Source organism: Mastacembelus armatus, chromosome 11 (genome assembly GCF_900324485.2).
Source record: "Mastacembelus armatus chromosome 11, fMasArm1.2, whole genome shotgun sequence".
Taxonomy (NCBI): Eukaryota; Metazoa; Chordata; class Actinopteri; order Synbranchiformes; family Mastacembelidae; genus Mastacembelus; species Mastacembelus armatus.
The window spans coordinates 6,791,881-6,804,482 of record NC_046643.1 but is presented as its reverse complement, the minus strand read 5'-3'; the positions used below and the strand labels follow the sequence as shown (position 1 = coordinate 6,804,482).

At 41.0% G+C, this 12,602-nt stretch overlaps 1 protein-coding gene across 4 annotated transcripts in view; it reads right to left on the bottom strand.

Annotated features, from left to right (window-relative positions):
* The window catches only part of LOC113126736 (triple functional domain protein), a 64,795-nt gene that overhangs the window by 16,020 nt on the left and 36,173 nt on the right, over window positions 1-12,602 (bottom strand). For all 4 annotated transcript variants that reach the window (XM_026300842.1, XM_026300843.1, XM_026300844.1 and 1 more), the window contains exons 11-34: window positions 12,389-12,520; window positions 11,559-11,789; window positions 10,732-10,854; window positions 9,972-10,163; window positions 9,303-9,472; window positions 7,150-7,324; window positions 6,599-6,794; window positions 5,779-5,945; window positions 5,510-5,629; window positions 5,188-5,379; window positions 4,932-5,081; window positions 4,728-4,842; window positions 4,072-4,187; window positions 3,786-3,908; window positions 3,508-3,702; window positions 3,277-3,392; window positions 2,507-2,573; window positions 2,261-2,370; window positions 1,910-1,979; window positions 1,576-1,665; window positions 1,387-1,479; window positions 1,177-1,288; window positions 872-1,062; window positions 518-619 (exon numbers count right to left, since the gene is read on the bottom strand). In XM_026300842.1, the coding sequence (XP_026156627.1) occupies window positions 518-619; window positions 872-1,062; window positions 1,177-1,288; window positions 1,387-1,479; window positions 1,576-1,665; window positions 1,910-1,979; window positions 2,261-2,370; window positions 2,507-2,573; window positions 3,277-3,392; window positions 3,508-3,702; window positions 3,786-3,908; window positions 4,072-4,187; window positions 4,728-4,842; window positions 4,932-5,081; window positions 5,188-5,379; window positions 5,510-5,629; window positions 5,779-5,945; window positions 6,599-6,794; window positions 7,150-7,324; window positions 9,303-9,472; window positions 9,972-10,163; window positions 10,732-10,854; window positions 11,559-11,789; window positions 12,389-12,520 (3,348 nt within the window). The remainder of the gene's footprint in view (window positions 1-517; window positions 620-871; window positions 1,063-1,176; window positions 1,289-1,386; window positions 1,480-1,575; window positions 1,666-1,909; window positions 1,980-2,260; window positions 2,371-2,506; window positions 2,574-3,276; window positions 3,393-3,507; window positions 3,703-3,785; window positions 3,909-4,071; window positions 4,188-4,727; window positions 4,843-4,931; window positions 5,082-5,187; window positions 5,380-5,509; window positions 5,630-5,778; window positions 5,946-6,598; window positions 6,795-7,149; window positions 7,325-9,302; window positions 9,473-9,971; window positions 10,164-10,731; window positions 10,855-11,558; window positions 11,790-12,388; window positions 12,521-12,602) is intronic.

The window sequence follows — 12,602 nt, the reverse complement described above, 5'->3', positions numbered from 1 at the left end:
TACAGATGTGCCTGTGGTTGTTAACACATGGAACAAAGCAGAATCTAACCAGAGGACAGAGGCTGGCAGAGACAGACAGACAGAGGACAGAGGAAGAAAGACTGAGGAGACTACTGAAAGCTTCTTTGCCAACTTAAAGCTGCTCATGCAATCAAACAAGACATCAAAGTGTATAAAGAAAAATGGGCTCATAAGGAGGAGGAGAGGGTTGAATATGAAGAGAAGAGAGATGAAACTGGGTTAGACTGATACATAGATTTTCTGACATATTTGGCTACTAATGCCCTTTATCTTCCCCATCAGCTATCGATCTGTCAGTGACACCAAACACATTAATGTGGAAGTTTGTTTGATGAAATATTATTACATAAGTCTCACATCTAAAATATTAGAAATTTGATTTCTACTGTGTCTAGTTTCAAATCTTTGAGTGACTTCAGGATTCTGTCTTTGAAAACCCATATCGGTCCAACCCTAAACAGGATTTCAGAGGAAAGAAAAGAGAAGCCTATTTCACCTTGAGCACAATCTTGTTGTCAGACGTCGGAGTGCGCCCAACCCATAGAGCAAACTTGCAGGGGTCTCCTTCAACATGTTCTGTCACCCCCAACTCTGAAGTCTGGATAGAGAGAAGAATAATATCAGGAGATGTCATCAAATGAGCCAGTTAGTCTCCTGAAAGCTTGATTTTGAGAAACTGAGAAGTGTTAATTTAAGTAGAGGCAATTAGAGCTACTTGGATTTTGTACTGCAGAACATTAAAAATGCAAATTTTCTACAGTAGCAATCTAACTTTTCAAGAACCTCTCTAAACACTGAAGCAAAGAGAGCCATTCACAACTTCTATATGAACATTTTACCATCTACTTACAAAAAGTTTGCTCTTGTAGATGTATTTGCTCCTGCCATTAGAGTCCTTGACCTCCTTACTGAAAACAAGAGACATCTCAAAGAGGAAGAGGTGGCGCTCTCGACCCTTACGGATCAGAGTCTTTGGATCCCAGACCTGGAAGGAATCTTGAAGAATGAGCTCACCCTGGGACTCAATATTTTCATCAAACCCTGGAGGAAGACAGGGAAATATTTAATTGATAGAAGCAAAACTTTCAACAAATGCCTCTAAGAGTAAAAGATCACATTATCATGAGTGTGTGTAGTGTAGTGTGTGTTAATCACCCTCCAACATAGACAGGTGCATGGCATCGTTGGCTTTCTTTGGAACGCTGAGCATTACCTCCAGACCGTCCTTGATTTCTCCTTTTCCTTCTTCACAGCAAGTCAGCAGCTCCTAAACACGCACACACACACATACACAAACAGAAACCATGACAACAGGAAACCATGGAGACAATGACCACAGCTGTGAGGTTTGGTACGGTGGGTTACCTTCAGGAGAAGCTGATACTTGGTGATTCTCTGCACAGGTTTGATCAGATAGGAAGAGATGGAGTTGGCCAGTCGATGTCTTTGCTGAATCTCCTGTTAACACCCACAGAGAGAAGGACAGTGATAAAATATGACGCAGCTGTCAAAGACCATCTAGGTCAATTTCAGCCAACACAAGACAATGCTTACATCAAAGTAGTTCCCAGCGTGTTCCAGGATGAGCTGGGTGGAGTCGGGTTTGTTCTTGCAGTAGTTCACATACATCTGGAACTTATCGGCCTAGGAGAGAAGAGAAACTGGTTGTAATGAATGTAACTTGTAATGTAAATTAAAAACTAATTTAGAAAATAACCCCCAGAAAAGCAATAAATCATACCATTAACTGAAATGTGGAATATTTTTCCAGACACATTAAGGGTTGATGGGTCTAAATGGTTATTATTATGGTATAAGATACAACATATTTTAATTGAATGGCAAGTTCGGCACATTCAGCAAAAGCAGAAGAACAGACGATACATACCCAGGTGACAAAGCAATGCCCAACATCCTCTGGTAGCTGCTCATATTTCTCCAACTCTTTGAGGAAGATGCTAATACAATAAGGGATTAAAATGTGACAAACTGCACTAGCACAAGAGCTTAATTAGATAAAAAAAAAAAAACTTACACCTAAACTAAGTGTAAAAAAAATAAAATCTCTGACAAATCATTAACAACGTAGGAAATGTAGTTAACAGTACTAAATAGTTTTAAAATTTGATTGTACTTCAATCTAGGTCTGATTTGCATTACTGTGCTATTATTACTTTCAGATCAAGCTTAAAATTCAATATGACATTCATTAGAGAGTGACCTAAGTTATGTGTCTTACTTATGGTGGAATTCATAGAGGTCCTGCATGTTTCCAAAGATGATGTGCTCCTTGTTTATGATGCCTGGAGGAATCTCCTCCACTCCACTGGTCATCTCCCAGAGGTAGGTCTGCATGGACAAGATAAAAAAGACAAAGCCAAGCTCTTCAACAGGACACTGATACTTCTTCAGATTTTGTGTGAAAAGTGGTTGCATGCCTGGCATGGAACAGGTTAACAGTCGTGGGCTGTGAAGCTGAACTCACATCCATGCACTCCCGCAGGTCTCGCACGTAGGCTTTTTCTGTCTGAATCAGCTCTGCCATGATGAACCTAAACACACACAAATGCGCGCACACAAAGTTAGTGCCTGACATTGTGTCCTCATCCATACAATGAAAAATCACCATGCCATTAGTTCCTTTTCAAGACTCCTTCATCCATTTAGGGTAATGAATAATGAAAGAGTTACGGGCCATAAAACCTGGTCATAAACTGGCCGAGAATGACTGAAATCATGCTCATGATTTGTGCTGCCCAGGTTCCTGCGCACTACATGGAGATTCATTTGTTCTCTCGTGGAGGCTGACTCTTGTGTTTGCAGTTCCGAGGCTGATGTGTGGAGGAGGATGTTAAAACACATAAATCTATTATTTATGTACATTACACTGAACTCACTCACTTTCTTATTCAGAGCCACTTACTGCTATTGTAGGGGTTCAGTGTTAATGTCACTGTTGACAAGCACAGAGACAGGTGCAATGACATCTCAGTACTCACTAGGCTGCTCGGATGCATATTTTGAGCACTAAAGCAGTAATTTAGCTGCTGGTGCTTCTGTGCAATAAAACATTTTTCCAACAGCAGAATGAAAACTCTGACTTGCTACTATGTGTTTTATTTTGAGGTATAGTGGTCAGACACAAGCTAAATGAGGAACAGTTTCAGTGAGCGCTTCTCAGTGTGCAAAATGATTTGGAACTAACAACTTTGTAACTCTTTAGCTGATTGACATAAACACAAAGCGGTGCCATACTCCTTTCTGCGTGCCGACTTTCGTTTCTCCTCATTTAGTTCATGGGCGGCATCCCTCAGCTTGACCTCTGACCCTGGAGCTGCGGCTGGGATGATGTCCAACTGGAGATCTTTACTCTGGCACAGAAAGAGACAACGTAAAAGATTTAAAGAGACTGACCAAGAAAGTGAGATTGTGAATTAACCAATTTTCGACAGCTGTAATTTCCTGCCAAAACACATCAGCACTCACTGCTTTGTTAGAGTCTGAGGAGATGCCCAGGGCCTTCTCCAGGCTGCAGCGGTACTTGTCCATGCGCAAGGAAAAGTCTCGGTAGCGTTTATCCACAGCTGTCACCCACTTTTTGATCTCCCCAGCGTGACTGTGGCCTTTTTCACAGAAGCCATCAGCCAGCTGTATCAGCAGCTTCACGCGCTCCTTGGTTTGCTGTAATAGAGGAACAGAGTGTGTCACATGCCGCATGGACACACAAACACAAAGTAACATGGCAGTGTGTGTGTGAGGCCTACCTTGGCTGTGATGTGAAAGTCCTCATGCTCCTTCAGCAGTTCCTGTGTGTGATGGATACTTGAGCCGGTAGAAGTGTGTGTTGACAGGTAAAACTCCCCAGTGTCATGAATCCACTCCAGAGCCTAAACATACACAGACATACATGACACACACATGTCAGTGTACAAGACAACAGTGAGCACAGCATATTGCTATACTACCACAGCTATGCAAATGTTTATTTCTGTCTTGTCAGTTAAGGTTATCTACCTGCCCCAAAACTAAGCGGTTATCTGTTTCATGTACCTGCTTGGCGCTGCGTTCGAACACCACATACTGCTGACACTGATCCAGCCGTCGCTTCCTCATGGTCCAGAAGTGGAGAACACGATTCTCTCTCTGCAGGAGCTCATTGAGGATGTCTGAACACAACAGAAACAAAGAAAACACTCAGGACTCGGGTATTCAGCACCTAACACTCCCACACAACTCGAAGGATTTAATCAGTGCAACACATAACACATAGCATCAATGCAGAGCCCCGATCTGTAATTACAGGAACTGAACAGTTTTTGAAGTCTGCAATTTACTTACATATGTGATTGGTTATTTACTGTATACTGCTGTGTCACAGGAGAAATTTGGTCACCTCCTGTTAACCTCACAAAATGGGGTAATTTCATCATTTTTATTAATGACATGTAAAAAGCCAAAATAAGTTTCTTGAACTTTCTTTAACATTATTCATATACACTGTTCTTTACATTTTTCTGTTACTACCCTGAATGGCTTGATATTTCAACCATTTAGCCAGTGTATTTACTTTTTACTCTCTTTTTTCTATTTGTCCTCTCAGTTTTGCTTTTCAACTATTTACTCACATCTTATAACTAAATCTTGAGAACTTGCTTGTCATCTACTATCACACTCTCCATTTAAAACCTGACTTTTGTGACACTCACTTTTAACCTGCTGTTCTGGTGCTTTGACGTGGCTCAGCATCCCAGGCATGTTGACACTGTTCCTGTGCATGTACTTGAGGAAGACATCTGCATTTCTTCTGGCCAGAGTGCAAGCCTGATTGAAAGATTAGCACACACTGAGTTCACTTGTGCAACCTGAAACTGTGCTTTCTGGTTTGGTTATGAGTTTTTGTGTGTGTGTACCTTCAGGAAAGCTTCCTTCTGCTCCAGGTGTTTACTGATCATGGGCATGACATGGTCTGTTTCACAGTTGGGTCCCAGTTTGTCAGCTCCTCCACACCAGTCCTCCTCTCTCTTGTATTCCTGCTCCAGGCTCTCCAACACACTGCACACCTGCTCAGAGAAAAGCATTTTGTCTGGTTTCTGGGGAACACGCTGAATTGTGTTTTTCGTGAAATTTTGGGGACACATAACAGTCAAATTGAATAGGTTCTCCTACCTGCTCAGAGGTCTTATAGAAGGCCACAGAGGCATTGACCAGCTTGAGTCTGTCCTCCATCTTCAACATGAGCTGCTGCCAGTGGGAGGCCACACTCTCTGCACAGTCTCTGATCAGGTCCATGTCATAGTGGTTGGCCTGGAGCAGAGCCTCTGCCTTCTGCTGAACTTGAAGGGCGCTCTGGTGGGTTTTCTGCGGACATGAGTGGTGGAGAAATAAGGAACTTAGAATCAACAAATAATGAGCATTTACCAAAATGGCTTTAGACTTTGGACAGAAAACATAGTGGGAGCAATTGCTGGATAAACAAACACCATCTCACCTCAATAGCGTGTTGAAACTGTTCATGTTCGCGCTGCAGTTGCTCAGCTTCCTGCAGGGAGCTGGCTGTGATTAGACCAGCGTTCAGCATTGACTCACCATTACGAATCCAACCCAGAACCTGATTAAAAAAAAAAAAAAAAAAAGACGAAAGCTGTGATCAAATGTCCACAGTCCAACTCTTTATTTTAAAGTATTTGCAAATATAATGTGGTTGCAAAATCTGGGCTTGCAGATGGCTCTCACTGCAGAGATTTATTTGAGTCCTACCTGTTTTACTTCAGCTTGCAGGTGTCTCAGCTGGACACACTGCTCAAGGTGCCTACGGTGCTGCTCAGCTGCCAAGTCCAGCTCTTGCTGTTTTTCATGAAGAAACTCCAGAAGGTCCTGAACTCTCGTGGCCATGTCAACGTCACGATCACACAGCAGCTCCACACCTGGAGGGAGGACACAAGTTTTGGGTGCATAGATCACCGTTATCGGTAACAGCAGTACTGACTGACTGGCATCTGCCTGCCCTGTCTTGTAAAGCAACTTGAAGTACTTGAATTATATTATCAGTATATTCCAATACACGTGATGTGATGTAACCATTCCTTGTGTGCTTTTAGAGAGCACCTATTAGCATGTGAGATCACAGGTGAGTTATTATGGTTAGTGAGTGGGTGCTTCTCATCACAAACACTGAGTGAAACTGGCCCACGACACCTACACAGTATCAATATGAAACTAATGTGGCTAACACAGAAATCTGTGCAGCAACAGTCAACATGAGCTGTATCCTGTTTTCAACCTCCACTGGATGATGACTGACGTCTGAGGTAGCAACCAAGGGACAGTCAAACATCTCTTCACTTCTACTTCACAGCACTTGAGACTGAACAGATTCTGATAACAGTATCATAAGAGGGCAGATGCACAACAGTAAAGAAGACTGAAGAGGTTTTTCTAAAACTTGCTGCCAGAAATTGATTTTTAGAAAAGAAAAAACAAAAACCAAAGAATGCTGAAAGAAGGTGATTGTATGTCATTTATCAAAGTAACCCTGGATGGCATGGTACTGCAGACAGAGTGTTGGGGGTGCACGCACCAGAGGCCTGGACTTCGTTGACATACTGCAGCAGCTCCTGTCCCTGGTGGATGACGTCAAAGGTGAGGTTGTTCATGGTCAGGGCCTTGTCAGCGTGGTTCTGCAGCCTCTGCTCGGCCAGTGTCAGGTCCTCTGTGTCAAAATCATTCATCTGACCTGTCAGCTCCTCATTCCATGACTCCAGGTCAGAGATGATCTGAGGACAGACAATAACATTCCATTTTTCAGAGGTCACAAACAAGTAAAATATTTACAGACAGTGCTGGATGGAAACAAAATGTTTTTGTTTCAAAATATTGCATATAGAAGTATCAAAAATACTTGGACAGAGACATTTACGAAGAGGTTGCTACACTACAGGATGTAGCAGGGATTATGCTGCATGGGGGACATTTTCTACATTTGATAAACTGATTATACAGAAACACGTGACAAAACAAAAAGGTCTGAATGGAATACAATTTGTATTTTCTTGTGAACACAATTAAACTTTACATACATGTATTTTTTCACATGTACAGACACACACCAATCCTCCCAAGCAGACTCACATCAATGGCATCCCTCTCGAAGATGCGGAGCTGTAGGAAGAGCTCCAGCTTGATCTTCCTCTCCTGGAAGAGCTCCTCCATCTGGGCCTGGGCCTCATCCAGCTGCTGCAGGACACTCTCGATGTGGTTGATGGAGCTGTTGTGTGGCGTCTTGTTGCTAGAGATGGCTGAGTCCCTGGCACAGAAACGCACAGTTAAGCAGTAAGTTGTGAGAGGCTGTGAGGTGCACTTTAAAAACAGCTATAAAGATACTGTGGGGCATTATGCCAGCAGACCTAGCTGCATTAAAAACTGCAGCACAGCCTGCAGTGGTTTATTCAGCTGTAATATAGTGGACCAGCTGATTAATAATGTCATTAGAACTAAGGAGAGCACTGCTTGAGAATTAACCTTAAAATTTTAAATTCAAGATTTGTAGACCAGATTTCTATCTTATAATTTCCCTATATCAAACCTATAACCTATTTAATCTATGTAATTTAACTTTTAATATATTAATCTAAAATTATATAAATAAAAACATCTTTTTTGTCTAGATGATTCTCATTGTAGATAAATATTACTGGATTTCATTATCAATTTACATTTTTATTTTATTATTTTTTATATTGATATTTCCCTTAGACTATCCACAATACAGTCCTGTTGTTAAATGCAGGATAAATAATTCTTGCATTGTAAACCAGTGGCTGCAGATAATTAAAAATATAAATATATAAAATTTGATGCAGACTTCACTAAAGTCCAAAGTGCTACAAAAGAATCATTTGACACTAAGAAGATTTCCATTAAACCTGAGCTACACTGATCACCAATACTGTAAGTAAAAAAAAAAAAAAAAAAGTATAATACATGATATTGACAATCCCATTGCTGAATCGCACAACATAGCTGATATCTAAATTTTTAAAAAAGACCACCACTGATACTAAATCTGACACTGTACACACATGAATATAGTATCAAGGAAGAAAGTGAGCTGGAAAACTGAAACAGATTGTGAATGATCAATTTGACAGGTTCACACATGCATGATACATGAAAACACAGTGACGAGACAAGAGACAAAATATGGGTAAGAAAAGACTGGATGTCAGAATCTTCAGGTTGATCAGTAAGCATGACAGGTGCACGCCCACATTAAAAAGGACATACATGAACGCACATGAGCAGACATGCAGTACAGTCTCTCTGGCACACACAAGCACAAACAAGGTGTGTGCAGTTACTGAGGCCTCCCGGGGAGACTGCTGCACAGATAGAGACACATGCTTGTAAAAGCAGACTTATGCAAGAATTCACAGTGGAGCCAAAACACAAGAGAGAGGGATGGAAAGAAAGAGAAAAACAGAAAAAGAAAAAAGGGGGTGGATGAAGAGGAAGGACGAAGAGGGATTGGAACATCCTCGGTGTAAAAATAGAGTTTGAGAATGAGGATCAAGTGCATCCACCTCCTCCCATCCATCTCAGCTTTCTTTTTCGGTTTTCATGCATTTCATTGCATTAAGAATTACACTGACAGGCTATTTCATTGCATATATTTAGCTCTTTTCACTGTTTACACATTTGTACACGTCTTAATTCCAAATCTGTTTGTGTCTAACACACCCTGCCAAAGCTCTATTCAATATCAGTGTTCAGTGAGAGAAAGACTAATTGAGGATGAATATGTAACTAAACATATTTGTAATTTTTACATTTTAATTGTCACTAATTGGCTCAGAGGGTTACTATATCACTTGCTGAGCATGTGTGCACTATTATGTTAATTTCTTTCACAGCTGCTGTTTCCTATCTCTGAACTACTAGTTTAAGCAATTTAAGGGAACAGCTGGGGTCAGTTTATTGGTTATAGTCTAGATTTACATTATTCAGTAGTAGTACTAGCATTAGCTTTGAGGATGGCATTAGACTATCTCATCAGAATCAAAATATAGACTAGTTTCAGGTCCCTATGAGAGGGGATTACCATTTTTATTTTCCATCTCTGCTAATTTGTAGATTTTGATTTCGCTTCAAGTTTTAGAAAACACACTCTACACAAAGGATTTGTCCACTGTTGAGAAGTGTAAAAAAAAATTAAAAAAATCTTAATTTGCTTTTTAAAGACCATCTAAAACTTTTCAGTTTGAGTCAGGTCTGTTAATATGTACCTGAGCTGCTGGATGAGGTCCTCTCCCTCCTTGATGACATTGACAGTGACCTGCAGTGTGGTCTGCTGCTGCTGGCCGAAGCGTTTGATCAGATCCTGCACAGCCTCCACTGACTCAGCGTAAACATCGTCCAGCAGCTCCTTCTGGAGCTCCTCCAACCATGTCCAGAGCTTCAGGAGGTGTCAGGTGAAGAAATGTGTTAGCATAATACTGTTTTTTTGTCAGTTTGTTTTGCAACTTAATTCAAGTGAACTGTAGTACAGAGTGCTCCTCTGTCATGAGCTTTTATTTTATTTAACTGTCATATACATATATTTAGACACATTAAAACATGCTGCACATGTTTGATGTTAGGCAATGAGGCTCACACTAGTTGTCAAAACTCTGAGCAGAACAGAACATTAAAATGTGGCATTGCTTTTTGCTGTTACAAAAGCAGTTTCAGTTTTTAAAAATCTCTGTGACTAAATGTCTAAAAACAAAACAATACACAGATATTCCACTGTACCTGTTAATTATTTCCCTGTTGCTCAGAGAGCACTGTGAAAGCTCTCATCCCCACACACACACACACACACACACACACACACACACACACACACACACACACACACACACACACACACAGCCCACCATCCACTTCAGGATTACGTCACCCTCCCTGCCTACCTCTTTGACGTGTGTGTGGAAGGCGACAGACATGTCCAGCAGGACTTTGCGCTGTTCCACACGCCGAACAAAGTCTTGGATTCTGTCTTCGAGCTGGTGGGCGGCCTGGTAGATCTCCTCTGGATCGCACTCTCCTGTCTGGGCCAGCTGCTCAGCTGCCTCCAGCAGCTTGTCTGCATTGGTGTATGTATTCTACAGAAAGGCAGGCACCAAAAGAAGAGATGGATTAATCCAGACAGACAATGTGATGCTACCAAAATATATTTTGAACAAAAGCAGGGAGTCAGACTAGAAGCAAGAGAAAATGAAAAATGGGATATGCAGAAGACACAGAAGACGCAGTCAGTGATCACAGGGCTAACTAGTGAAAAGAAACAGAAACAGAGAATGGCTGAAAGAGAGAAGAAAGGAGAGATAAAGAGGAAGAGAAAATGTTACAGGAATAAATGGTTATAAAGGTGGGTTATCGAAAGGTTGCTATGTTGTGGTTAAAGTTGTTAAGAACTGACATTCAGGGGAAGAGTGCTTAGGTTATACTGGACAAAGTATTCTGATTGTTTACCTCGAGGTTAGGGTTAAAGTTGCCAAATATTGCAATCTAAAAATACTTCACCATTAGCTTAATTAATAAAAGTCTTGCACTGAAATTACTTATTGCTAAATTTATACATATTTTGCATGCAAATCTTAAACTGTAAAGTAAATATCCATCAGCTTGACTCTAACTCAGTAAGACAAAGAGAAATGAAACAAAAAATACCTGTGCCACTTCCTCAAAGTCTTCGTGCCTTTTCTGTAGAGCTCGGGCTCTGTGGAGGGACTTTCCTACACCTGTATGTTTGCTGAGGAAGGCCTCACCATGGTTTTCTATCCAGTCCAGCACCTGTGCAGTGTCACACAGATTGAGCCAGATATTAGGAAATATAGGCAACCACAAGGGGGTGCTCTGAGGTGATAGCTGAGCCACAAGTGATGTTGATAAGTGTGTGTAAGAGGAGAGGAACAACCAAAATAATGATCAGGCTTGTACAAGGCCCTGCACTGAGCTGTTCTTTTCACACTCTCCTCCCTGCACTTTGTCCTTCACAGTGTTAATGGATGCATTAATGAACAGCATCTGTACGAACATGTGACCCAATTCAGTTGCCATAGCAATAGTTGCCATGTCAACACACTCAGGACAACCCATGATTTTTGGACAGTATGCAACTGTTATATCATATTGGACAGATTTGATTATTGCATCTTCATTATTCTTGTTTTCAAGTCTTCATTCCACAGAGATAATTTAAATTTCAGGCATTTATCCAATGTTCCTTTCCGCAGAATTGCATGATGAGTGAAGACACAGAGTTTCAGCATTTTGCTCAAGGACATTTTGATAGGAAACATGGCTGCTGCTGCGATCTAACCCTCTATTAAGAGTACAGTCCTTCTAACCAGTAGGGTACCCTGCTATTTTCAAATTACTGTCTAACCTCATCATGTTATACTGAAAAAACTGCCAATTAAGTTTGGTCCACGAATTACCATGTGTTGGAATCATCGTGTGCATGTATGTAAACAAAACCACATATGTGTGTGTACCTGTTGTACGTCCTGTTGAAAGACACAAAGCTGCAGACGCTGATGCAGCCGCACTTTGCGGTGTTGCCAGATGTTTTCCAGCTGTCTCTGGTGATGTAGCACCTCATGGATGATGTCCAGAACATGGTGCACTGCCTTGGAGTAGTTTGCTGATGCTGTCAGTGAATCGGCACTACCCGGGGTCAAAGGTCGCTGCAGTTTGTCCAACAGGGCCTTGCCATCTTGGCTCACCTGAGGTTAGAAAATGATTGCATTCTATATTTACAGCTATGATACAAATGCACATTGTGAAACGTATCAGTAGGTATTTACCATAAACATCATTCAAACACAAAAAACCAGCAAACTCAATGGACAATCACCTGGGAAGCACTTACTTTGGATGAACTCAATAAAAGAACTGATAAACCACAGTGCCACAGAGGAGGAATTACTGAGAAATATAGTGAGAAGTTGTTTCTTGCCCTGTAATACCATCAGTGTCAAAGTAGTCATTTATTTTAAGTTCACTGGAGTGCAGAGTTGTAATGTGCCAAGGTTGACTGGAAAAGCTTTGATTTTGATCCTGTATGAAGGTGCATTCCTCAAAGAGAATGAAAGTCAAATTCATTTTAAAGTTTATTTTTAACTAACAGAAAGGTTACCACAGCTATTGTATATAAATTACATTCTAACAACACAGTTAAGATAACTACAACAATAAGGACAGTGCTGCAACTTAAACTATGACAAGGCCATGTTTTAATTTTGTTGTGACATTACTTTTAGGACACCGTCACCCTATGAACACATGTCAACTTAACTTAAATAAGTATTAAGTGTGATGTTACCTCAGAGTAGGCAGAAGTGATGTGTTCGTACAGGCCTTGGTGATGGTGAATGGCGTCTTCAAGATCTTGAAGCTCGGAGGGCAAATCTACTTCACCACATGCTTTACACCATGAGTCCACATTACTCATGTACTACATAAAAAAAAAACAAAAAAAAAAAACACACACACACAAACACACATTTACAAAAACTGCCACTCAGATGTAAAATATG